Raw genomic sequence first — 24,417 nt, 5'->3', positions numbered from 1 at the left:
TAAGGCTGCTCTGTCTAGCAGGTTTGATGGTGCAGGAGGAGGATGTGCACAGTCATGCAGTGCAAATTCCAGAACAGAGAACTTATAACAAAGTCATATGCCATTAACAGTATATATTGTTTAGAAACCAAGGGAGATTTCTAGAGAGGTCTTCAGTACAAATGATTAGCAGTTATAATGAAGTACTATCCTGGTTATGATAAGAGTCTCAAAAATTTGTGCCTTGGGTTGGGTTGGGGTCTGAGGAAACCTCTCGAAGAACCACCCGTTTTCTGTAATTAAGTGTGAATAAGTAACACCATGTTGGTTCATTAGCATCGGTTAGTTCAGCACATTTATGAGCTGACACTGCAGGAACCAAGCCCAGGAAAAATGCAGCTATCATGCTGAATGTGATTTCGTGAGTCTCGTAGCTTTTTACTTCTTTTTCCTTTGCTGCAGTTTCTGCATAAAATCAGAGGAAGTAAATATATTCTGAGCTCTTACAGCCTTGGCAAGATCAGCATTGATTACAAAAACATGAACAGAAATTTCTTTGTCCCTAAATAGTAATAAACAGTGGCTGAGACTGCTTTTCACAGGAAAGATCACAGCCAGAAGCATCTTGCCTCTCCTGGTTTTAGCATCAAAAGAAATGGACCGAGAGCAGCTCTGCTGGAGGTTATTTTTGTTTGCTTCAGGACCAAATAGAAAACTTTTGTATCCATTACTTAAATACTGTAGCCAGTCATTAACATCAGTAGGTCTTTTTTCTTTACGGATCACTTAATTATCCTACTAGATATTAGTGCTTCTGCAATGAAAAGCGTTTCGTGACAATAAGGTTTTCTAAGAAAAAAAAAATAGTTTGCATAAAAGAGTTTCCTCCTTTTACAAATGGGAAAAGTGCTGTAGGGAAAAGGTGTCGCTCCTCTCTGTGGTTGCTGCATTTGCCTTTTAAGGAAACCTGATTTATGGTTAAATGCTTTGGAAGATGGGCAAAGGACCAAGGCGAGTGCTAACAGTGCCAAGGAGAAGCGGGAAATGAGGGAGAGGGATAAGTTGAAGGAAATATCTCTCTGCTTTTAAACAGAGAAGGAAAACAAATTGGAAATGTGGACGGGGGGAGATGAAAGCACCTACGTCATTGCAAAGCAAGGGCTCTAGAGTAAAAAAGAAAAAAGATTATATGATGAAAACTTGTGTTCTGATAACTTGGTAGCTTGATATCCACAGAAACGGGGCTACGTGCTGCTATGCTGTCTTTGCTTCTGGCCTTCCCCTGCATTTTTTTTTCCTCTCAGGCTGGGCACCCTAGAAGGGGGTTAGCTCTGCCTGCCTGGTGTGTCTCAGTTTTAGCAGCGGGGACAGAGAACAGTCACGCTCCTGCTTTCCTTTGCTGGCTGGCAGCTCTCCCCCTCCACCCGGCAGGGTGTGGGGGCAGAGTGGGGCTGCTGCAGGGGGGGCACCTAGGGGCAGGCAGTGCCTGCGGTCCCCACAAGTGGGTAGGCAAAGACTTCTGCATCCTGCTCTGCAGCCTTCCCTCACTGTAGGGTGAAATCCTTCCCAAAACCTCACCAATCCCTTGCCCTTGGTGACGGTGATACCTTTCTGGGATGGGTACTGAGAGAAGAGGTAGACGGGCCCATCTGCAGGACCCAGGTGTGATGTTCAGCGTAGGGGGTGATGCAGTCCGTCTCTCCGGGCCGGCAGGTGCATCTCCCATCTTGCTACTGCTTTCCTCTGCTTTGTGCCTGTGTTCATACCCCCATGGTGGCAGCTGAGGACTTGATGCTCACATATGTGGTGCACAGCTCTGAGCCACCAACCTACCCTCCTGCTTCCACATCAGCAACACACCCTTCTGCATTGGGTCAAGCCCTAACTGGGGCTTTGAGAAGCAAGAGGCACCAACTGTCTCAGCCCTAGTCCTTTCTTGTTCATCACCAGTCACAGAAACAGATATGGTTTCCCCATTCCAGCTCAGAGAGGGACTTTTTGGCATAATCAAACATCTGACTTTGGCCCTGTTATTTCGCTGTCATGACTTGACTTAATCTTTCTTCTCTCCAGGGGAGATACAACTTTCAGTTCCCATTTAACATAAAAGCAAGCCTATGGTTTGAGACCAAAGGTCCATCTGTCCCAGCATCCTGTTTCTCATACTGGCAAACAGCAGCTGCTTGGGGAAGAGTGTAAGTGTGGGGTGAACGTTTAGTCCTGCCTCCCCAGAATTGCTCTCCCAGCCTCCAGCAGTTTGTGGTCCCTGGGCATCTTCTGTACTTGGTGGCTCTCTGATGTAGAACCTGTATTTTAACCCCTTATTTTCTCATGTGAGGCTCTTCCTGTTTTATTCAGAGCCACCTTTTTTGCTTAAGAGTCTTTGGTGAGGAACCTCACTGATTAACTTTGGACAACCTGATCTGTAGTTACCCACATCTGTTATGAAACCTCATTAGAAATTGGTGAACTTTCTAGTCCTCTGGCATTGAGACAGTTTATGCAAGAGATTATAGATGACAGTTTGTAGTCATTTCACTTATGATAGATGATGTATTGACTATGTATTACTGTTACTTACTATATATTGCTCTTCTCTTTGCCAATTTTTTCTATAGTCTCATTTACTGGTACTTCAATTTGAGACCATGAATGCCATGAATGCCCCATAAAGAAGAGTTCCTGCAGGAAACAGTCCTTTTACCCAGTTTGATTTCTTACCAGTAATGCTTCCCAGTTGGCCTACCTAAGAGTCTAGGAGTTTGTTTTAAACAATGTTACACTGCTTCTTCTCTGAAATGGGTGAAGCTCAGAAATCAGCTTTTCTAAAATATTGCTTTGGTTTCCAAAAGTAATTTTTGAGTTCACAAAAATGTAATATAAGCCTATGTTTATTTTTAACGGAGAAAAACAGGTAGCAGCTGATATTCTGGGCAATTTATAATTGCACCATACAGAACAGAAGAACTGAGATTGAACTCTCTTTGGATGGTCTTAAAGTCTTGAAACCCTTGTTGCAACTGTGAAAATATTAGAACAATTTACATGGCATTAAAATTCAATTGAAATGCCATCTGATTAACCTATATACCATTTCCCATGTAAGTTTGTTGTAAAGAAACCAAGCACTATTATAAAGCAATAGTATTTTCAAAGAGAACAAGATCTGTAGCAAAAGGTAAGTATCTTCTAATAGCCCAACAGACCATTCTTGGTTATTGCTTAAACAATCACAACTGCAGCACCATCACCATGGGTTCCTTTTCATTCTCTTCAGTACTAATTTTTCAGCTGAGCTGCTGTTCTGGAGAAAAAAAAATACAGTATTCTTTAAAAAATAATGTCTCTGCTTTGCTCCGAATTTGCTTTAAAATGTTACACATCATCCAGATCATACCGTAAAATCCATTCACACAGGCGCAGGCAGCAGCAGGAGCTACGGCAGGAAAGCACTCGTGTGGCTGGGAGCACAGTAAGTCCTTGTGCAGGGCGAGCGCTGCTGAGCTCTCAGGAAGCGCCGCCACCGAATTGGCTCACGCTGCGTGGGGCTGGCAAGGGCCACAGACCACGGGCTGGGCCCGGGAAGGGTGCTCCAGAGCTGGGCACGGGCAGGCTGTTGAATTGTTTAGATCTGCGTTTGTTTTGCTTTTTTCCAATAGCTGGTAGTTACCAAAATTGATTCCTAAAAATGAAATTATTTCTTCAAGAAGTAAAGGAAGAGTTGCTTAGGTTCTTGCACCCTCCTGCGGGGTTTCTATTCCTGGGCTCTGGGCAGGACCGAACACTGCCTGTTTTATCAGGGCTATTTCTGAACTCTAAAATAGTGTTTGAGTTTTCAGTTACAAAATCTGTAAAAGGAAATACTTTAGTACTTGATTTTGATGTACAGCATGAGAGAAATCCTTACTTACATCTTGATAGGATATCTTGGAGAAGACCCTGTATGCCTCCCAAATTGGAATTCTATTCAAATAATTCAATTAAATTATTTCTCTAACTGACTTCTGGCAGTTGCCAAGCAAGAAGAATTAAATCATCTCTTCTAAGATGTGTCAGAAACATACCACTTTTTAGAGCCTCCATCAAAAATTGACAAAGCATTAAAGCAGCAGCCCAGGGCAGAATCAAGAAATACCACAGGTTTGTCAGCACAGCCTGTGGCCAAGGTGGAGAATTTACATACATCTTCCGGCTGTAAAATCTGTTCATTTCTTCTACAAAAGCCATTGTTACAGAACCAAAGTCTTTTTTTTTTTTTTCCCCCCTGCCACCAGTGAATAGATTGTTACACTTGAAAAAGTTTGCAGTTTTGCATAAAAGCATCCCAGCTGAAATGTATTTCCATAGCCGAGTACTGTGTGGAGGAGGAAGGTTTGGAGAGGGTCTTCCAGGTCTTTTTCCAAAGTGCGCATCTTGCCATTGAAAACACTCTCTGACTTCATCGCTGCTTTGCAACTCTGTCATCCGCCGCCACGTGTAGGTGTCGGAGGGCGGCTGGCGCCTGCTGCAGACTCGCTCTCCTGTCTCCCCTCGCTCCGCAGTTCCTCCTGCCGTTAGCAGTTCGTTAGGAGATGGGACTCCTTCTCCTGCAGGCTGGGGTGAGGAAGAGCCCAGGATGACCCACACAGGAAGGTGCAGTGCTTGGGGGATTCGGTATATCAAGGCATATTAGTTCCAGAGCAACTCTTTGTAAGTGAGCCACAGCTTGGTGCGGCCCTTGTGCCATCGATGGATTAGCCACAGGGCTACACGTTTGGCCCAGTGACTGGGAAACAAGCTGAGCCTGCCCACAGCTCTCCAGCATGGCCCCTCTGGAGCCAGCAATGCCCAGGCCTGTCCAACGCCCACCGATAACCGTGCCGATGGCCCTCCTGCATAATGCCGTGGGATGCGGAGCCCAGAAGCAGAAGCAGAATAGCTGCCTGAAGACAGGCAGCATGTTTTCTCCACCCAGAAATGTTTGACTAGGTGAATACGCTTCAGCAAGTTAAGCAACTTAAATCATCCCAAATGTGTGTAAGTTCTACCGTACTTGTTTTGTTAGTGGCTCATAAGGAGAGAGCACTGATATGTTAAATGTTTCCTAAGCCAAAAAAGAAGAAAAATCCATTCACTGCAGCCTGAATACCTTTGATTTATGAATCTCTGATTCATCCTGACAGCTACTTAAAAATTCATGTCAAACTCTGCATTAATCTTGGCCAGAAAAAGAAAAGAAATGTGTTAGGTAACAAGAGTGGCACAAAAAGCAGTTACCGTTGTGGGTGTGTTTAAGGAAAGGCATCGTTAGCATTTAACTCACCAGAGACGCATCAGTACATATTAGCAGATACTTTCTCTTTTTTGAAGTCTGTTGAACAAATGTGTACTTGGGCGTAGAAATGCATCTCTAACGTTGATGTCTCATTACATTATTTCCCTTCTTTAATGTGTATAGTTTTCATGTATGTCGGAGCTTCTCGTGTGTCATTAGATACTGAAACGGAGATAATACAAACATTTTGTTGTATAAGAGAGGAAAGGGAAATAAATTACTTTCTCTTTCTTTCTTTTTTTAATTTTCTTCCCAATATTGAGCATATTTGAGATTAAAAATTAGCTTAATGACTTGATTGATCAAATAGCATTCTCTATAGTGCCTTGGAGAAATTATCATAAACTCAATAAAGTGTTTAAAAAAAATTCCTGATTATTATTTATTGCTGATTTGGTTATTTTTTTCCAAGAATGCTGCATTACAAATGGTGATGTTTTCCAAGAAAATAACCAGATAGCCTGAAATTTGAATATATTAAGGGTTTGAATAAATAAAAGCAGCTGCTTTCCTCTTGCAATAGCTGTGTCTCCCACTTTGCATTTCTAAATGCAGTTTTACTTAGCATATATCCATGGCAATTTACTTAATATCTTGTGGTTTTTAAAGTATCTTAAAAGGCCCTAGGCCCAAGGTGGCAGTAGACCATCCTGGCAGAGAGACGTAAGGAGGAGAGAGCAGAGAAGGGAGGCGTGTGGCTGCGCTCCTATTCAAAACCGGTTATGTTTCCACCATGTGAATTGAAGCCAGAAAGCTGCACTGTAGCTTAATCAGAAAGGGCAGGTGATGAAGAACAGGAATGAGGTTAAATTTTTGCAGGAGATCACAATTTTTTTCTCCCTCTTTTTCATTACTTTACTATTAAAGAAAGATAGGACATTACTGTGGGGTGCTTGTTTTATTATTACAAAAATAGTAATTTCATAATTGAACAATTGAATGTGATTCTTTGTTTGCAACATGTCATATCTGGCCTGTGCCCATTATTTACAGTTCTCCAGAAATATACTAAGCTATATTCAGTTGAATTAAACATAATTAAACATGTTGTTAAAGTTTTTAAAGAAATTTAAGATTCAAGATAATTAAACAGTTAAGATACGACCTATATTTTCTACTGAAAACGTTTTTGTCTTATCTCCCATTTTTATAGGCTTTCAGGTAACATCATTTGTACAGTGTCCCAGGTTGTACTGAAGATGATGTTAGAGGTCCGTACTGGACAAGTGAGTGGGTCAGACTGGTGGCTTTTGAAAGGAGTTGATGAAATTCATTTCAGTATTTTTGGCTGTGGGATTTTTCACTATGGGTTCTTTTTGGCTATGTGTGAGGTCGTTGCTTTGGTTTTCTTGTAGAGTGATTTTAAAAATTTTGTTTTCTTTAAAGAAAGGGAAGAGAACAAAGGAAGGCATGTGGACAGCTAAGCACTGCTCCAGACAATTTGTCTTATTGACTGCAGGAAAATTACTGGCATGGCACCAGTGCCCTTCTCAGCCACTTTGAGACTTGGCAAATTCTCCCTAGGCTGTTAGGGTAATGTTTGCCATTAGCCTTTTGTAATAAACAGGTATCAGAAGAGTTGCAGAGGTAGATTTATCTTGGCTGCTGAAGGTGGGCTCTTACTAGACAAATAAAGGGAAATAGCTGAAAATGATTAATGCTTTATGGAAGAGTATCAGCAGAAAGGTTAAGTTTCCTATCATGAATATCTAAAACTCTTGACTCGGCCAAACTATTGATTTCCCCCTATTCATTGACTGGCCTGTTTATAATCAGGGAAGTGTTGTAATGGAAGGTCTCACAAGAGGAAGAGTGGTGCAGTTTGTACTTCTGCTCCAAGACTTGAAAGAGGAGGGTTCGGGTCCCAGCTTTGCAGCAGATTTTGTGTGTGAGTAGCAACAGTCTGTCACAGCTATTTCAGTACCTCCAATTGATCCAGGCACCCAGCAGAATTTGGTAAAGTTTCCACCACGGTCAGTGTTTTACATTGAATGCCACCCACCTATCTGCTTTAGTATATCTGAACTCCTGCTAGACACCTCCTGGTCTTTAGCATCTAAATACCTTTGAAAACCTGGTTTATACTTCCCAGGGGTTTTCGGTAGAGAAATGTCTGTGCCGGACCGTGAGGACCAGGGCACAGTGCTGCACAGGTGAAGCTCAGGTCGGATATCAGCTTGGAGGGGGATGCTGTTGGAAACGCAAGTCACCCTCTCACATCTCCATTCGCAGCCCAGCGATCCCTTCCCACCTCCACGCATGTCCTGAGGCAGGCAGCACTTTGTCCTCCTGCCACAGTCAAAATACAGGTAGCCGTGGGGTTAACACCATGCTGGCTGATTTCCTGGGATTTCAGCTGGAATTCTGAAACCCCACCTTCAGACACCCCCAGTTTGTACCTTTCTTTCTGAATGTCAGTTTGTGATCATTTCATATGCTGTTTTTTCTAGCACGTTTCTACATTAAAATACATCCTGTTTGTCCTTAGCTGCTTAGTACAATTCAGGATTTGACTATTGCAAAACATAGCTTACGTGTAAAATTTGTCTACATACTGGCTTTGTGAAGTGGAAGAACAGAATATCCCTAATATTAAACCATAAAGCAGTGATAGTTTATTTATAAAGCCAGAAAAGGCATTTAACAAGCTGCCCAATCCCAGATAATTTCAGACGGTATTTGTCATGTACATAGGGGACATAAAATTATGAAAGGAAAATAATTTCAGCAGCGTGTGATGCAAGTAAAATGAAACAGCACTGTACAGAAAGGAAAGCTGGTGCAGAGTCGAGGCTTGATAGATCGGTGGAGGGCCCGTTTCACAGGGTCGTGACTTCAGAAGGATTGACAGGACTGTAGGAAGTCCCTGCCCCATCCCATTAGTGGACACCCCTTTGCTGCCTCGGCTGTGCTGACTTGCGTCCTTGTGGGGCCATGCTGCAAACTGTGTTGGGGGCTGATCCGGGCTGCAGTAGCATTTTCTTGTGGAATAAAACAGTGCTCTTGACTTTAAACTTGCATCAGTTAGCAAGTCCAGCTCCCAGCACGGGCTCCCAAACATCTGCATGGGCTCGGGCTGTGGGGAGCCTCTGGCAGCATGGGGCAGCGGGTGAGCTGGGAACGTGTCGAGCTGCTCTTGTCCCTGCAGGCTTCTCCTGTTGCCAGCCCCGGGCGAGGGCAGTGATGCTTTGGTGCCTTTGGGCTATGAAACCATATGGGGATCTGTGATTGAAAGTATTTCTGATCTGAATACGGAGTTTGGAGGGGCTTCTCTGACAGCCTCGTGACCCTGCAAAATGGGCCATGATAAATGTATATGGAGTGTTGGATGGAAGGATGCTGGCTGCAGCATGTCTCCCTTCTGCAGTGCTTACAGCAATATCAGCTAGACAAGCCTCAGTAGCACTGGGAATCTGTGTTTATGTCAACTCATGAAACACATTTTATGTATCTCGCTGAGATTAGTTTATAGAAACACACTGTGTAACTGGTTCCAGTTGAAACCTTCACCAGATCCATCTGACTTACCTCTTGGTGAAAACCAGCAGGAGAACGGGGACCTTTTTTGTTACTGTTTTGCCTTTTTTTTTTTTTTTTTTTTTGGCCTTGCCACATCCTTTTGTCATTTTATTACGTGGCAATCACTTGTTTTACTTAAGGTTTCTTTTCTCTCTCTCCTGTCTGATAGGCCTAGAAGATGTTGTAGCAATAATGATTCCTGAACCCAAAGGAAAAGAGATAGTGAGCCTCCTGGAGAGGAACATTACTGTGATGATGTACATAACCATCGGGACACGCAACTTGCAGAAGTACGTCAGCCGGACCTCTGTGGTGTTCGTCTCCATCTCCTTCATTGTGCTGATGATCATCTCGCTGGCATGGCTGGTCTTCTATTACATCCAGCGATTCCGCTACGCAAATGCCAGAGACAGAAATCAGGTGAGCAGTGCTGGCATGGCTGTTTGTGTGTTTCCAAAAAATCACCATGGGATTCAGCTTGAAAGTAAAATTTGAGGAAATTGTGAATGTGTGGTAAAAAAAAAAAAAACCACAAACAGACAAACAAAAACAAACCCAAGGAAGTGGAAAGAATGGGGATATAAAAATACCTGTGTTTGGGGAAAAAACAAGACTTGTGTCAATATAGATGGGATTCAGGAAAAAAGAAATTAATAAATATAGTGTATATATATTATGGGTTTTTCCACCGTGCAAAACACAAAAAATAGACAGAAAGTTGATAATGTTTATTAATTAAAAGATTGCCTTGGTACATATAGCCAAGTGACACTGAAATGTATATACTAACAACCCTTGAGATCAAAATGATGACTAAAATGTAGTGAGGTATGTGAACATCTGTGTGTGAAATGAGGGTTCACAGTAAGTGAAGAAAGAAAAAAAGAACAGAAAGTGTTTTCATGTTAATACTTCTTTAGAAGGGTCTTGGGCTCGAAAGGCCAACATGGCTCTGTTCATTTGTCAATGATCACTGAACACAGAAGTGCTGTAATGATAGCCACCAATATTATTAAACCATTGCTTTTGGTTTTGGCATCTTGTCCAAACCCCCTGAAAGAGATACAAAACCTGGAGAGAAGTCAACAGCAGTGGGAATGAGCCCTAGGTCCCGAGGCCCTCTGGATTTATAGAGCACCGTGCATCTTTATGGTAGTTCAGCAATGAGTAATAATAGCAATGATAATAATAAATTTAATCTTTTCTTGTCTGGATGCAACTATCTCGGCATCAGCAGAACTGTGAAGCTGAGGCTTCTACATTTCATTCTAATGGTACAGTAGAAAATTTTATCAATGTATGAAATCTGAGGAGATAACCATTTTACTGCAGGGGAAAAAAATGCACTGTAATTCAGAGATGTTTCTGGACCCTTAATAAATTACTGTTGGGGCAGGGGGAGAGTTGCCTTGCTTGCTCTGCAGAAAAAGTAAAACTGAGAGTGTTAATAATCATCTTGTAGAGAAGAGTACTGCCACACACTTTGTAATGTATACTTAACGTATAGGGATCCCTCACCCATTGAAATTCAGGCATCCTCTGAGATAGAGAGCAGCTGCTCTGTATTTACAGACAGAAGGAATATATTTTCCTTTTAAATATACAGTATGAAATTTTGGATAGCAAGAATGAGACTATCCCAGCTGGAATTTGAACATCACTGGCAGCAGATTCGCTGTGACTGTAACGGCTGTGATAATTTTTAGATGCTTTGGCTGCAAAAGCACATGTGTGCCTAATTTATGTATGTGAGTACCGTAAGCATGCTTTCAATCAAGTAATTATACAGGCAGATTAGTAGTGTAAATAGACATATGTAAACATGAAACCCAGCAACATAAGAAGCTCATTCAGGTAATATGCTATAGTTTGGAACTGATAGGTTTATATATTCAAGCAGACTTCCTTTTCAGTGTTGTCTTTCCAAAGTTTGAACAAGACTAACACGTGCCCAACCAGTTGTCCTGTGCAGAGGTTTTAATAACTTTGTTATTATACTAGTTCTGTTCTTCAGAAGAATAAGAAAGGATGCCTCCTAAGCAATTATTTATTACTAATTTTTTGCCAAAGCTGTAGTAATGATATGGGGCAAACTAGAATTTTTCATGTACTTTCTTCATTCAGTTTTGCCTGACATGTCCTCTAATCTCTTTATTAGCTCTTTTCATATCAAAAATGGTAGTGATATACAGACAAAGCTTGACCATTTGTGTTAATGAATTGCCGTGGTTTGGTTTTTTTCTCTTTTACTCCTAGCTATGGAATATAATGATGTAGGTAGTTCAGAAGAGCTCAGCTTGCTCTTGCCCTTTCCATGAGGGTTCCTCTCTGTTTCCCCTAAAGTTCTGCTTGTTGGTTGTTTTTATTTCTTTGACACGTTTTCTTGTAGCACAAGGATGGGATCACAAAGTTCTATGTTAGTGTCTTGGATATTCAGATATATGCAAGAAAAATTGTTTGTGTTGCTTTGCTGGAGCAAGATTCTTTTGTTATTACGCTCAAAAGCTTTTGCCTTTATAACTTGCATGTCTGTTTGTATGAAGGTATTGTGCTTACTTGTTGGAAAGCCTTGCATGTGTTGTAAGCACCTTCATTGCTGGCCAACTTTAGGAAAGATGCTTCCTTCTATTTGTATTTGATGTACTCAAGCTAAAGTTTATCCAAAGGTTGAAATGTTTGGATAAACAGCACATCAGATGAAGGGGGAGCCAGCTGGCCTATTCAGAGAAGGTTGTGCTATCAGTTCCTACCCTGCAATGCGATAAAATCTCACTGTGCAGACTGACTGCCCTGTTCTGAAAGTGTGAAAAACTGTGACTCATTTATTAGACTTCAGTTAAAATTAAAAAAAAAAAAATTTAAAAAGCTTAAATTCATTTTGACATCTGAATGATTTAAAATCCCACAGTTTTAAAACAAGGGCTTGTGAGGGCCTATGTTTTCTGTGTCAAACAAGAACCTATGCCTACCTCTCTCATGCATGCCCTTCCTAGGTTTGGCTGATACTGGAGTTGCTACCAGGAGCAGTTCAGCCTCCTCTGGATCGGTAGTGTGGGCACTGTGCTGAGGGAATGGGACAATGTGGCTGACTGCAAAATATGATTGGCAGAAAAAGCCATTATCTCCAAGCAGGAGGGGTGTTGCACTGTTACATGAAAGCAAGATTTCTGAACATCTTTCCTTGGTCACTCCAAGTCTCCCTAAGTCATCTTCCATTTTGCCTCTTCCAAGCTGACCCATTGCAACTATGTCTTTCTCTCATGAAAAACATGGTGTGTCCTTTTGTCAAGCCTCATAACCACCTTTGCCTCCTTGTCCTCTTTTATATGGTGACCCTCCTTTCCCGGTCCTCTTCCCTTCATGCATACAGCATAAGTTGCTGATCAAGCGGTAAGCCCAAAAGGAACTGATTTAATTATCCATCAAGAAAGCAACGAGTCCAGCTAGTGAGAGAGGCAGCTAGAAAGACTGAAGAATCTCCTGGAACCATTTCCTGTGGCTCCCCAGTGAGATGAAACCTGGACATACAGCATGTACATCTTCAGCCACCACTCCTCCTCACCATGTGTGCAAAATCCAGGTTCATGTGCCAGAAGGAAGACACAGCTCGCTCCAGTTAGGTGCCTGATTTTGATAAGCGGAGAATCAGGACTTCAAGGATTCTCGCTGAATGCCCTTGCCTGTTCATCCCAACTTGGCTGGGAATTAATGCAGTGGAGCGCAAAACTCTCTTCCATTATGGACTTGTGCACCTGCAGCCAGGGTGTCAGCTACAAATATGGTTAGATTTCAATTTTGATTTTAATACATTTAATTTTTAAGAGTATCTCTAGCACAGGCGACTGTACGGTACATGTGGAAGAAGAAGATAGGTAGTAATATTCACATGGATGAAAGTCCAAGGCCTCCTCTTTTTTTTTACCACCTAACAAGCTGTCCAGGAAGTAGGTGGTTGCCCTGATGATACACCCTTTTGATATGAAGAGGATAAATTTGTGTAAGGAAAGCATAGGCAATCTGCTTCCTCAGCGGCTTGTTCCTGGAGCCCTCCTGAAGATGAGAGAGTTTCTCTGTGAAAGACTATGGGAATTGTTTGCATCAAGAGACATCAGGTTGCAGAGTTAATTGAAAGCAGTTTGGAATTACATGGCAAGTTAAGTCCTGGAGATAATTCAGCAAAATGTGACTTGCTGTTTTAGCCCTGTAACAGCCAGGGCACAGGCTTAAAAAACAAACAAACAGTGTGTCAGATTTCATATTTCACCAGTAATAGTGGAGTTCTCTTTTTGTCATCTGTGAGGCGTGAGATGGGAAGATGGCAAGGGGATGATGTTTAAGTGCCAGACCTGTTGACCATATTTCCTCCGTGTCATTTCTTCCCATTGGTTTCTTGTTAAGAAGTTGTTTTCTGTAAAGTCATTTTGAAACCAGGTGGGCTCCGTGAGTTTTGCAGGACAGTGAAAGCCAAAGCAGGCAGTGATTGCACTGGGGCTGAGGAGGGTCATGTGCATCCTGGGTTAATCTCCAGTGAAGGATCTACTTTAGTATGTGACTGGCAGCATGTGGAGGGTCAAGCAATTGTCTGAGAAGGAAGACTGCTGGCCATGGCTTTGAATGAGAGTTTGGGGCCATTGAATAGAGACATCAATCTTTGAAGCAGTCTTGGGAAGATGCTTTCCATGATGGAGTCCGCAAACTTTATCTGCGGTACAGGAGATGTGTCTGATACCTCGTCCTGGTGGTGCGCTTCATTCTGCACAAGGTGATCTCCCTGCGAAGGTGATAGTTTAGTAAGGCCATTAAGAGAGAAGCCCTTACTGTAACTTCTCTTCCACAGCATCTACCGTCATTTACTTCCTCAGGAACAGACAAGTGATGCTTTCCATGCTACTGTCCTTTCTTTTGAACTAGTATCACCGTGTCCACAAGACCACTGCATCTGATATGCTTAACTCCTTCCAGTCCAGTACTGAATGTTGCAGCCTTGCTAATGAGATTATGAGATTTATGGTTGTAAACCTCTAAGCCTCACTTTAGACCCTTAAACTATTGTAATGCCTCTTATCTTTTAGGGGAAATCATTGGTTAGTGATAGCATGCCTTTCGTTCAAATGGAATAATCCTTTGAAATTATGACTTTACTCCAAGATATTCCTGTTCTTTCAAAAACTAAATTATTCTCATTTGCATGTAAGTTGGGAACTTGTCTATTTAAGCTAGATGAGAGAAAGCAAACATGAAAACAAGCAGATCAAAGATGTACGAGTCTTTAATCTTGTCCTTTCCCCTTGAAGAATGTGCAAAAAAGAACTGAGACATTTCATTAGTTTAAGTAAGAATAATGATAAAAAGAAATCACAAGCAATTCCTGAAGCAGGACATAATGGCTCTTGTCTTGCTGTATGTTATCAGTCTGTCTTTGATTTACATTAATTAAACAAATAGCTGGCAAGAAATGTTTCCAGCTCTCGTCTGATCCCTTTATTTAAGGGAGACTGTGAGAAAAATGTACCACAGAAAAGATGTTGTATAACTACAAGATACTCCCTCACGTGTAATAATTAGTTATGCTGGAAAGCTCATATGTAAATCTCATATGATAGCCAAGATCATTTTCACCTCTTTAGCGAGATCTGAAATGGCTCTCTGCTTTCAGTATTGCATGCATTTTGTCAGTCTTCCATGTCTTTCCAATCCAATAAGCTTACTCTCTCAATTTAATTCAGTGGTTTTAATTGAATCTGAAGAACAAAATGGTAATTTATTAATTGTATCTGTATGGTGATTAGGTCTCAATTTACAAACTACATCCAGCTTCCTTCCATTTTTGGCTTCATGCTCTGGCCCCCTCCAGCTGGAAACCCCTCCCGCTGACAGGCCCTTCTGAACTCCGGCACGGGCAATGTTCCCAGCCCGAAAAGTTGAATGTCTTCTGAGTCACCAAAGCTCCCAAGTCTCCCTCCTATCTAACAGCACATGGCTGGAAACATGGATGGGGAGGGGAGGTGAAGAGAAGAGTTTGTCATTTATTGGTGGCATATTGGGATGCACTGTATCATGAACTGTTATAAAACTGACAAGACATCGGAGTAGGTGTTGCTGCATGAAACTGTACAAGAAAGGCATGAAAAAACTGGCAAGAGCCCAGAGGAGGGTCACCAGTATGGTCTGGGGACAGGAGCATGCGGCATCTGAGGAGAGGCGGAGGAAGCTCGGCTTGCTAAGCCGGGAGGAGAGCAGAGGAGGAGGAAGGGCTCTGCTTGCAGCCTTCAGCTGCATAACGGGGTGGTTTGAGAGGAGGCAGAGTCAGACTCTTCTCGGAGGTGCACAGAGAAAGGACAAGGGTAATGGTCACAAATTACAACAAGGGAAATCCATTTGTATGCGGCATCTGAGGAGAGGCGGAGGAAGCTCGGCTTGCTAAGCCGGGAGGAGAGCAGAGGAGGAGGAAGGGCTCTGCTTGCAGCCTTCAGCTGCATAACGGGGTGGTTTGAGAGGAGGCAGAGTCAGACTCTTCTCGGAGGTGCACAGAGAAAGGACAAGGGTAATGGTCACAAATTACAACAAGGGAAATTCCATTTGTATGTTAAAAAAAAAAAAAAAAGACTGTGAGAGTGGTTAAGTACTGGAACAAATTATCCACAGAGGTTGTGAAATCTCCCTTCCTGGAGATATTCAGAACTTGACTGGACACAGCTCTGACTTTGAAGTTGACCCAGGCTTGAGCCGGGGGTGGGAGTACATGACCTCTCAAAGACCTTTCCAGCCTGTGAGTCTGTCTCCAGATCGCCTCGTTGTTGGGTTAGCACAAGTGAGCAGCCAGGTCCTTGGAGCACTGATACAGGCACAAGCTCAATAGCACAGGGTGCAGAGCTAGCTCTGCTGAGCAGTGATTGTATGAACTGCCCCATAATGTTCTCAGCCTCTTGCAAGAGGCAGGCATCTCCATCTTCAGCGTTTGAGAACAGGGTGTTTTGCGTCAGGCTGTCATTACATACTTCAATCCTGAGTGGCTGTGACCCTGCCAGCACAGTAACAGTGTTTTGGAAATATGGGAGAACAGTCAGAAACATCACGTGGTAAGCAATTCATGGCACACTGGAGGGAAAGATAGAAAGGCAAAGAACAAGCAAATGGTTATGCATGGATAGGATGTTACTGCAGGACTATATAGTGCTTTACCTGTAAGAAACTGCAGATGCTTTCCTCTCATTTTTATGCCTTGCATTCTTCCTATAAAATAGGCAACTCTGTATTGCAGGAAAAGAGAACAGCAGAGATGATTATTCATGTTTTTCATGGTTAACAAATTAACAGCTCACTTTCAGCACTTACATCTTGCTGAAGATCATGAACTAGTTCTGGAACAACATAAGAATAAAGACCTTCTGAATCTTAAGTCCAGTGTTCACTCTGCTTACTAGTTCAGGCCTCATTTAATAATGTCTTTTTTACAAGTGTCATTAAAAAAAGAGAGGGAAGGAGTACGATACCCAAATAGTGGACTTGTTACATACATTGCTACTCACTGGAATAGTAAAGGTGCTGTAGTGTAGCATCATGACGGCCTCACGTGCAGACTCCACTGGAACTCCATTAGGGTAGCTTTGCCTCATCAGCCATGGGTTACCAGCGAGCCTAGAATACCTACTGTGCCCTTATTGTGAATAACAGCATGACTGACCTCATCTGTTTATATTTATACAGCACTGTCCTGTCTCATGTACAGTCACTTCAGATTATTAAGAAGCCTAGGGAGAAAAGGTGATGATTTCTGCATGAAGAGATACTCTTTGCTTAAGAGCAAATTTTGTATTACAGCGCCGGCTTGGAGATGCTGCAAAGAAAGCAATCAGCAAGCTGCAAGTCAGAACAATCAGGAAAGGTGATAAGGTAATTTTTCAAATTGCTCATTACCAAATGAAACTCTGTACTGAGGATTCCTTCAGACCACTGGGACAATGAGGCAGAACAGAAATGGCAATTGCTTATTTATCTACTATGTGTCCTTCAGGCGGGGGAGGAATACTGGTAAGCAACTTACAGATGGAATGGAGTAGAGAGAGAAGGTGATTCTGTGAAGATGCAGAAAATCCTGAAAGTTAAAACATGCTAACTAAATCTGCATGCTTCTGAGGGCAAGTTTCCAACTGGAAACATGTTGGAAAATCTGACTTGCTTGTCTGGAAATGCATTATTGGATTTGCAGCATGCATTAGTGACCGGTTTACTTTGTCACATAGGCTCTTGTATGAAGAGATTAGCTGACAAAATCAAAAAATGAAAATGATGAACGTTCTCTTTCCTGTAGGAAACTGAGCCAGACTTTGATAACTGTGCTGTTTGTATTGAAGGCTACAAGCCCAATGATGTTGTCAGAATTTTGCCTTGCAGGTAAGTTGAAGGTGTTTTTAGCTCTGATAGTCTCTCTACTTCAAGACAGGCTCTGTTCTCACAGTATCACGCTGATGAGATGACCTGAGAGCTCGGGGAGGGAAGGGTAAGTTTATAATTTTGATTTATTCAAAATCTGTTCTATAAAGATATCTGAAATGCCTCTTTATTCGACTTGAAATGAAAGTAGTATTAATGGTGGTGAGAACCTGAATTTAGCATGATAGTCAGAAGTTTTGTCTGATCTGGACCTATTACAAAGTCTTCAGTAGGGTTTTCAAACTAAAGGTTTTGATTCCTCTATTTTGCTCACTGGTTTTATATCAGTCTTGAATAACTCCCTTAGAATAATTTGCCCCTGACTTCAAGGTGTGCCATGGGCACAGCAGCCAGGGATAGAGCAGGCTCCTGCTCCCCATGGAGCCACTTCTTTTGCTGTCCTGGGCCATGTCCAGGCACTGAGAAAGGGATGATTTCTATCAAAAAATACCCCAGCCATGAAAAGAGATATGCTGAGTAGAAACAGAAAAGCAAAAGGACTATGACAAAGACCACATTATCTATCGCTGCCATGAAAATATTCTCAGGCATGTGGGACATGGAGGTGACAAGAAGAGCTTTTGGGTTTGTTCTTTCTCTTTTCTTCCCATCACGTGAACATGCCCTGTGCAGCACATACACTTGCAGTGATGTGACACAGGAGCGCAGCCTCTTGCCACCCGTAACAGCTGTATTCATCTCTCTGTGCCATTGTATTGTCAGCTGTGAAGTGTTAGCTAATGAAGGATTTCTCTAAGGAAATCAATTTCTTAGGAAATTTCCTAGGAACAGTGGTTCCCCTAGGAAAGCAAGAGCAAGTGTTTGATTTCCCTGGAAATAGGAATCTCAAGTGCTGTACATACAGAGCATATTATTTTTTTTTAATAGAGTTTCTTTCTTCTTCTGCAGACATGTTCACTGGCCTGAAAAACTGAAATATTTGTTTCTTCTCCTGCTATGTTGTTCCCTCGTAGATATTTGAATGTTACAAGCTGTCCATTTCTGTTCGTTCATGTGACTCATTAGATCTTTTTACTGCCATCATTAAATGGCAAACAAAAAGCAACAGATTAATCATAAATTTGACCTACTATAAATCCCCCACAATGACAAATTGCATGTGAACTCTTTTTTTTCTATGAGCAGACACAAACGCATCACTTCATGAAGCAGAAATAAAGAAAAATGAGAAATTACCAGAAAATGTGGACCTTGGTTTGACATCAAGCCTGTTTTCATAGAAGCATAATAAAGCTTGGAAATTTTGCATGATAGAGACAGGCAGTTTTTGGAGGCAGTTATACAACAGCAAAAAACATGTCTAAGCTCTAGCTTTCACTTGTGTCTTGCCTCATAATTCAATGAGGCTCCAGTCAGACTTTGTCATCCACAGTGTTGAGTCAAGCCGAGTGAATAGGAAACACATAGTTAACAGGTGATGTTCAGTTCTTGGCTGACTTAAAAGGTCGCCTAGAAAATGACTCATGCTGAAAGGTTAGCAGCAGCAGAACTGTCTTGCAAAATACTCACAGTTTGAGCTTCAGCAGTTTTGAATTATAAAAACTCAAAGATCTTTCTCAAGCAGCTACTTGACAAACCCTGGCTTTCCCGCTACACAAATTGTGAGGGCAGTATTTTACACATTCGCATGGGTTTGGACTTCCAAAACAGGAAATGGTAGTCATGATTCTTTCTGCTGTTGCCAGTCTCGTCTCCTCATCCAAGAAGAGAAAAAAAAAAAAAGTGGATTAATTTCTGTCTCTGTTAAGTGAGTAGGAGAGTGTTATATCTTGATAAAGACCTACAGACACTGTAGGTTTCTTCCTCCAGCATCCTCAGTTAAACTGTGTGCAGTTTCTAGTATGGGAACCTCATTAGACTGCTGTTTAATAAGAGGCTGGCATTTCACCAAGCCTTACAGAAGCCAGCACCATATGACACCAGTGCTGGCTGACCTTAGTGTTTCTATCCACGAGGTGCTCAAGATGTAGAACTTTTTACCTGCAAAGCCAAATACACCCCAGGAGCTGCACATGAAAGATGCTGCTTTGTACTGCAAGCAGTACTGGGAAAACCAGTGCTGGCAGGCACACTCTGTATAAAGCCCTGTATATCTTGAGATTTCTTTTTAAGGCTGGCGGAGCCTAAATCTCCTAAGAAACTGGTACCAAAAATCCACCAGCCAATATTGCAGTGGATGAGCTCTGAAGTTGTACACATACATGTTTACTGGTACTTGGGCTGTTTCCCCAAATGTCCTCTCTTTTCTGTTGGCAGAGAGCAGGCACTGGGATAGCCTGTTGTTACATATCCTACTCTGGAGAGCTAGGAGGAGGATTCCAGTTAACTTGTGCTTCTTCCTCTCTGTCTGTCCTCTTTAGCCAGCTCCCACACCTGACTGTATTAATAAACTTCACTCTACAGAATGTATTAAATAAATAAGGACTGACACTTGATAAAAAAAAGTGTTGGCTCGCAGCTGGTTTTATGTTTAATGGTAGCAAGTGTCACTGAAGTTATCTTTGAGGGCATTGACACAACATCAAATGTAACCAAGTTCATTGTTCCCAGAGTGACATCTCTTGTCATAGCCCTAGTTCCTTCTGCTTGTCCTCCATCTCTAGCTTCAAAACGCCTTCGTCTTTTCTGCTCTGGCTCTGGAGAAGTTACTGATGCTGCTGTTCCCAGTGTGTGCCTTTTACTAAACTTTTACTAACTTCACTAAACTTCTACAGAGAGGCAAGACAATTCTTTCAACCTCATCTCTACTGAGTTCTTCATAAGCTCTTTTTTTGGTTGTTTCATTTCTGTCACCAGTAAATGCGCTTTCTGACCCCATTCCAGATAGTTCCCTTCCCCTGAACCTTCACTCCATGAACAACTGTGATTTCAGAGACTGCTTCACTCTTCTCTGCTCTGGCTCTGGAGAAGTTACTGATGCTGCTGTTCCCAGTGTGTGCCTTTTACTAAACTTTTACTAACTTCACTAAACTTCTACAGAGAGGCAAGACAATTCTTTCAACCTCATGAGTTCTGAGTTCTTCATAAGCTCTTTTTTTGGTTGTTTCATTTCAGTAAATGCGCTTTCTGACCCCATTCCAGATAGTTCCCTTCCCCTGAACCTTCACTCCATGAACAACTGTGATTTCAGAGACTGCTTCACTCTTCCTCTCTCTTTTTTTTTTTTTAGCTTCCCATGAAAATTATTTCATCACACACATTCTTCCCTTTGATTCCTTCCTCTCACTTACCCTCATCATCATCTTCTTTTGTCCTTCCTTCTTCCTCAAAACTAAACAAATAATACCGTACATGCACCCCCAAAAGCCCAAACCTTCTCATTGGATACTACAGTGCTGCTTCGTCTCTCACCAAAACCCTTCTCAATGCTCTGCTTCAGCCCTGTGTCTAATCCAGGCAGCTAATGCTCTTACTCAGGGTCCCTAGGGATGTATCTCTCTCTCTGCTTTTGCCTCCTTTTCTCTTAGCTCACGCTTTTCTTCTGAGAAAAATTACATGACTGCTAGGTTTGTTTGTGTGCAGTTTGGAAAGTTGGGACTAGGAGTAGAAGGTGGGAGGAGAACAGTTTCCCTTAACCTGGGAAAAAAGCTTCTCAAAATTGTTGGCAAGCTGAAAGCTTTACAATAGCTTTACGACAGCTTTACAACAATCAAATTATAATAATAATTTTGGGCTGAGCCCAAAATGAAATTTTTTTTCTTTTATGATTATATTGCAGCTTTAAAGAAAATTTAAATACATTTCAAACAAAAGTAATCTCCAGTTAAAAAATACGAAGCGCTATTTAGATAACAGTGAATGAAATGCTCTGGGATTTTGAAGTTCTTTTTCTTTCTTTGTGCTCTCTGAGCTTTACGCAGCCACGTGCAGTTGCAGAGTCGCAGAAGAGTGCAGGAGGGATCCCAGGAGGCCACCACCTCCGGAACGGCACAGGGGCACTGGCCGTGCACGTGTCATTCTTGGGACTTTTTTCCAACACACTCTGCAGTCTCCTGGGATGAAGACTGTGCAAATTCCCCTGATAATTTATTGCAGTGCTTCGCTACCCTGACTGTGGTGAAGCTTTTCCTATTGTGTAACCTGGATGTCACTTGCCGCAGTTTGAACACATCATTGTGTCTCTTACCCCTAGGAGAGGTGAAGAACAGTTTTTTCCTTTCTCCTTATGGAAGCCTTTGTTTTGTATGAGGTTTCTTACGACATGTCCTCTCCTCTTGCCTTCCTCTCTCTCAACTAATCAATTACAGTTATTTTGAGAAACTTTTCAACCTATTCAAATCAACATAGTTTTGCAATGCGTGTGGTTGCACACAACAGAAAAAAAAACATATTTTTTTCTAGCTCTGACTTTGATTGTCAAGGCCATGTCCCGAGCCCATGCTTCAAAAATCTCTCTTACTGTCTCCCTGTATGGGAAGAAGTCATTACTTCTGAACTCATCCATGCCGCCTCTACCCTCTCCTTCCTTTTAAAACTTGCATCAGTCAGAACTGCAGAGGGAGAGGGATTTTTGTTGCAGTTCATCTTTTTATACCTTTGTCTTACCATGTGACAGTGAAATATTGCAGTGGCTCTCTCATCTTACTTTGTGCAGACCCTTATTTTGCCTGAATTTGGATGATAAACTTGTCAGGACGTCAGACAATTCAGAGTTTGTTGAAAGCCATGAGCATGTATGTAGTGCTGTAGCTAATAACGAATAAAATAAACTTTCAAATCCAAATCTGCAAAGCCCGCCACCTCACTTCTCTGCACAAATGTTTACGTGTTCAAAAATAGACGAGTGCTCTAATTATATAATGTGGTACAAAAATTTTAAAACGCAAATCTTTATCTGATTTTCAATAACATTCCATTTTTCTGTAGATTTCTGTCAAATAATCAAGTTCCTTCTGTTGTACATATTAAATCTGAAATTAATAGAGCCATAATACACTGTGCTAATTTAGTATTGAGAAGTGCAAAGTGACGAGATCTGTCATGTATTTAAATTACTCGGCATTGGTAGAATTTCTTTCAGAATATTGTTTTTTGAAGCCAACTTTAGGAACACTAAACTTCAGTTTTTAAAGTCTTTAAGGCATGAAAGTTCAAAGCTTTTGGTGATTAACAAACATTATGAAATGCTGTAATATGAACCACAGCTTGACTCAGGCTTGCAAAGCTTGAACTTGAAAACAAAAGGAGACTTTCTAGTCTATGGTAAAATGGCTTGATAGAAGTTACATATTTTTTTATCTGAAACAGACTTTGGAAATCTGTTTTTTTTTTTTTCAAGAGAATAATAAATATCTCAGATTTTGTAAATGATTACTGATTATTTGGCACAAATGTGCTTCAGATGTTTGCAGTTAAACATACTTGTTTATGAATTTGAGTATATAATATATATATATATTTGAGTATATAATTAAAGAAAACCTATCACTATCAAGAATTTCATAGTTATTTCAACTAGCTGAAAAGCAAAACATTGACTTTCAGTACCCTCCATGAATTAACACGCCCAAGGAATTCTGTTGCTTAGACTTCTAAATGTAAAATTACACATGCCTGAGGACTGTATCTTTATGCTTTCACCTATTCAGAATGCTTGCCTCATGGCGTGCTGAGTATGTCCCTCCTGAAATAAAAGGAAGGAAGAGTTATGCAGGACAGAGACCGAAATTTGGTGCATTGTGTTTTTACCCAGTAAAGCAAGTCTTGTTTGGAAGGAGGGTTGTGAACTTTAGTAGCCTTAGTAAAGTAGTGGTTTAAACTTCAAGTATCACGATACTTCATTTGTGTTAATCATGTTGACATACAGGATCAGATGAGGTTTGACAAAGTTTGGTATTGCAGCCAACTGATATAATTAGACGAGGTTGAACTTCCAAGAACAGATTTGCCCTTTTCCATCGTTGTGTGAAGTCAGACCAAGTACAGGAATGTGATAATTTGCCATGTAGTTTTGTTTCACAAAGGACCCGTTTCTTCTAGAAGCAGTGAGAAAAAACGTCGCAGTGAAAAGAAAAAGATTCTGAGATTTCACACAGTTTTGGCTTTGAATTTCTAGTGTTATTTAGGACTGAAGCCAGCTAGTAAGCCAGCCAGCTAGTGTGTGAGCCGATATCGTGTTAGTAAGAGCCAGGGTTGCAAATCGATATTGGTGAAAGCGCACCTCAGTATCTTCCATCAGGTTGAAAGGCTGTGTGTATCTTGTTGTGTGAGAGAGGCTGTGACACAATACAGCAGCCACCCCGTTCAGCTGAATACGTACCACTTAAATATTTAAAATTATTTTGGTGCATTAAGTGATCCTGGCTTTCTCGGAGATTGCATTTCCTCGTGGAGGCTGGTATGTGCCCTGCTCCAGGCGGAGCCTTGGGCAGCTGTGAGCTGTGTCCACCTGCGGTTACCTGGTGGGTTTGTATGGCTGTGTTCTACGAGCGATGCACATGGGGCAGTGACAGCACAGGGAAACACCGGCTGGGGACTGCTCAAATGTAAAAGTTCAAGCAGACTGAAACGTGACTTTCAGGCTCTGCCAAGTAAAATGTGGGACACCTGTTGCAAGCCTTAGAAAGGAAATTTAGAGCTGATCTATCTGGTGTTTCAAAACAAGCAAATGAGTCTTAGTTTGCACCTTTTGGAGCAAGACTGTGTATGTATATCAAGCCTCATATTTCAGAATAAAACACCCTCTTCCAATTTTGTTTAAGTTGTTATTATTATTAAGTTATATTGGGCAGTTGGAGTAAGGTCCTTTCCAACTGAACTATTTTATTCTATTCAACTAATTGACTAAAAGATTTTTAGGAAGGCAAGTCAATTTTCAGTTTCCTACATGCCAGTGTAATTTCTGAGGCTATGTGCATGGTAGGAAACTTTCCTCCTTTTCTTCAGAAGGAGTGGGGCTGAACAAACTTCACTGCCTTGGGCTGAGCCCCGACTCCTCTACTTGGCCTGCTCAACAGCATTTCTTAAATCCCGAGTCCCGCATTCCTGTGTTTTATAACATTTGTTCTCTATAACCACCGGGTAACAGAATATGCTTGCAAGAGAAAATACAATCTGTCAGTCAGGTACACACACTAAATATATTCAATCTCAGTTTGTGTCAGGTGAAGCTAGACAAGAAGCTTTCAGTTCCTCCACCTGGATAATGTCTA

General features: G+C 41.6%; 1 protein-coding gene across 1 annotated transcript in view; it reads left to right on the top strand.

The window, feature by feature from the left end:
* Window positions 1-24,417, top strand: part of RNF150 (ring finger protein 150) — a 127,213-nt gene that overhangs the window by 61,250 nt on the left and 41,546 nt on the right. The window contains exons 2-4 of the mRNA XM_009290307.2: window positions 8,982-9,232; window positions 16,634-16,705; window positions 17,124-17,206. Coding sequence (XP_009288582.2) covers window positions 8,982-9,232; window positions 16,634-16,705; window positions 17,124-17,206 — 406 coding nt within the window. The remainder of the gene's footprint in view (window positions 1-8,981; window positions 9,233-16,633; window positions 16,706-17,123; window positions 17,207-24,417) is intronic.

This window comes from Aptenodytes forsteri, unplaced genomic scaffold (genome assembly GCF_000699145.1).
Source record: "Aptenodytes forsteri isolate BGI_AS27 unplaced genomic scaffold, ASM69914v1 Scaffold125, whole genome shotgun sequence".
Taxonomy (NCBI): Eukaryota; Metazoa; Chordata; class Aves; order Sphenisciformes; family Spheniscidae; genus Aptenodytes; species Aptenodytes forsteri.
The sequence above is the reverse complement of the archived record's forward strand: the minus strand, read 5'-3'. Positions and strand labels throughout refer to the sequence as shown.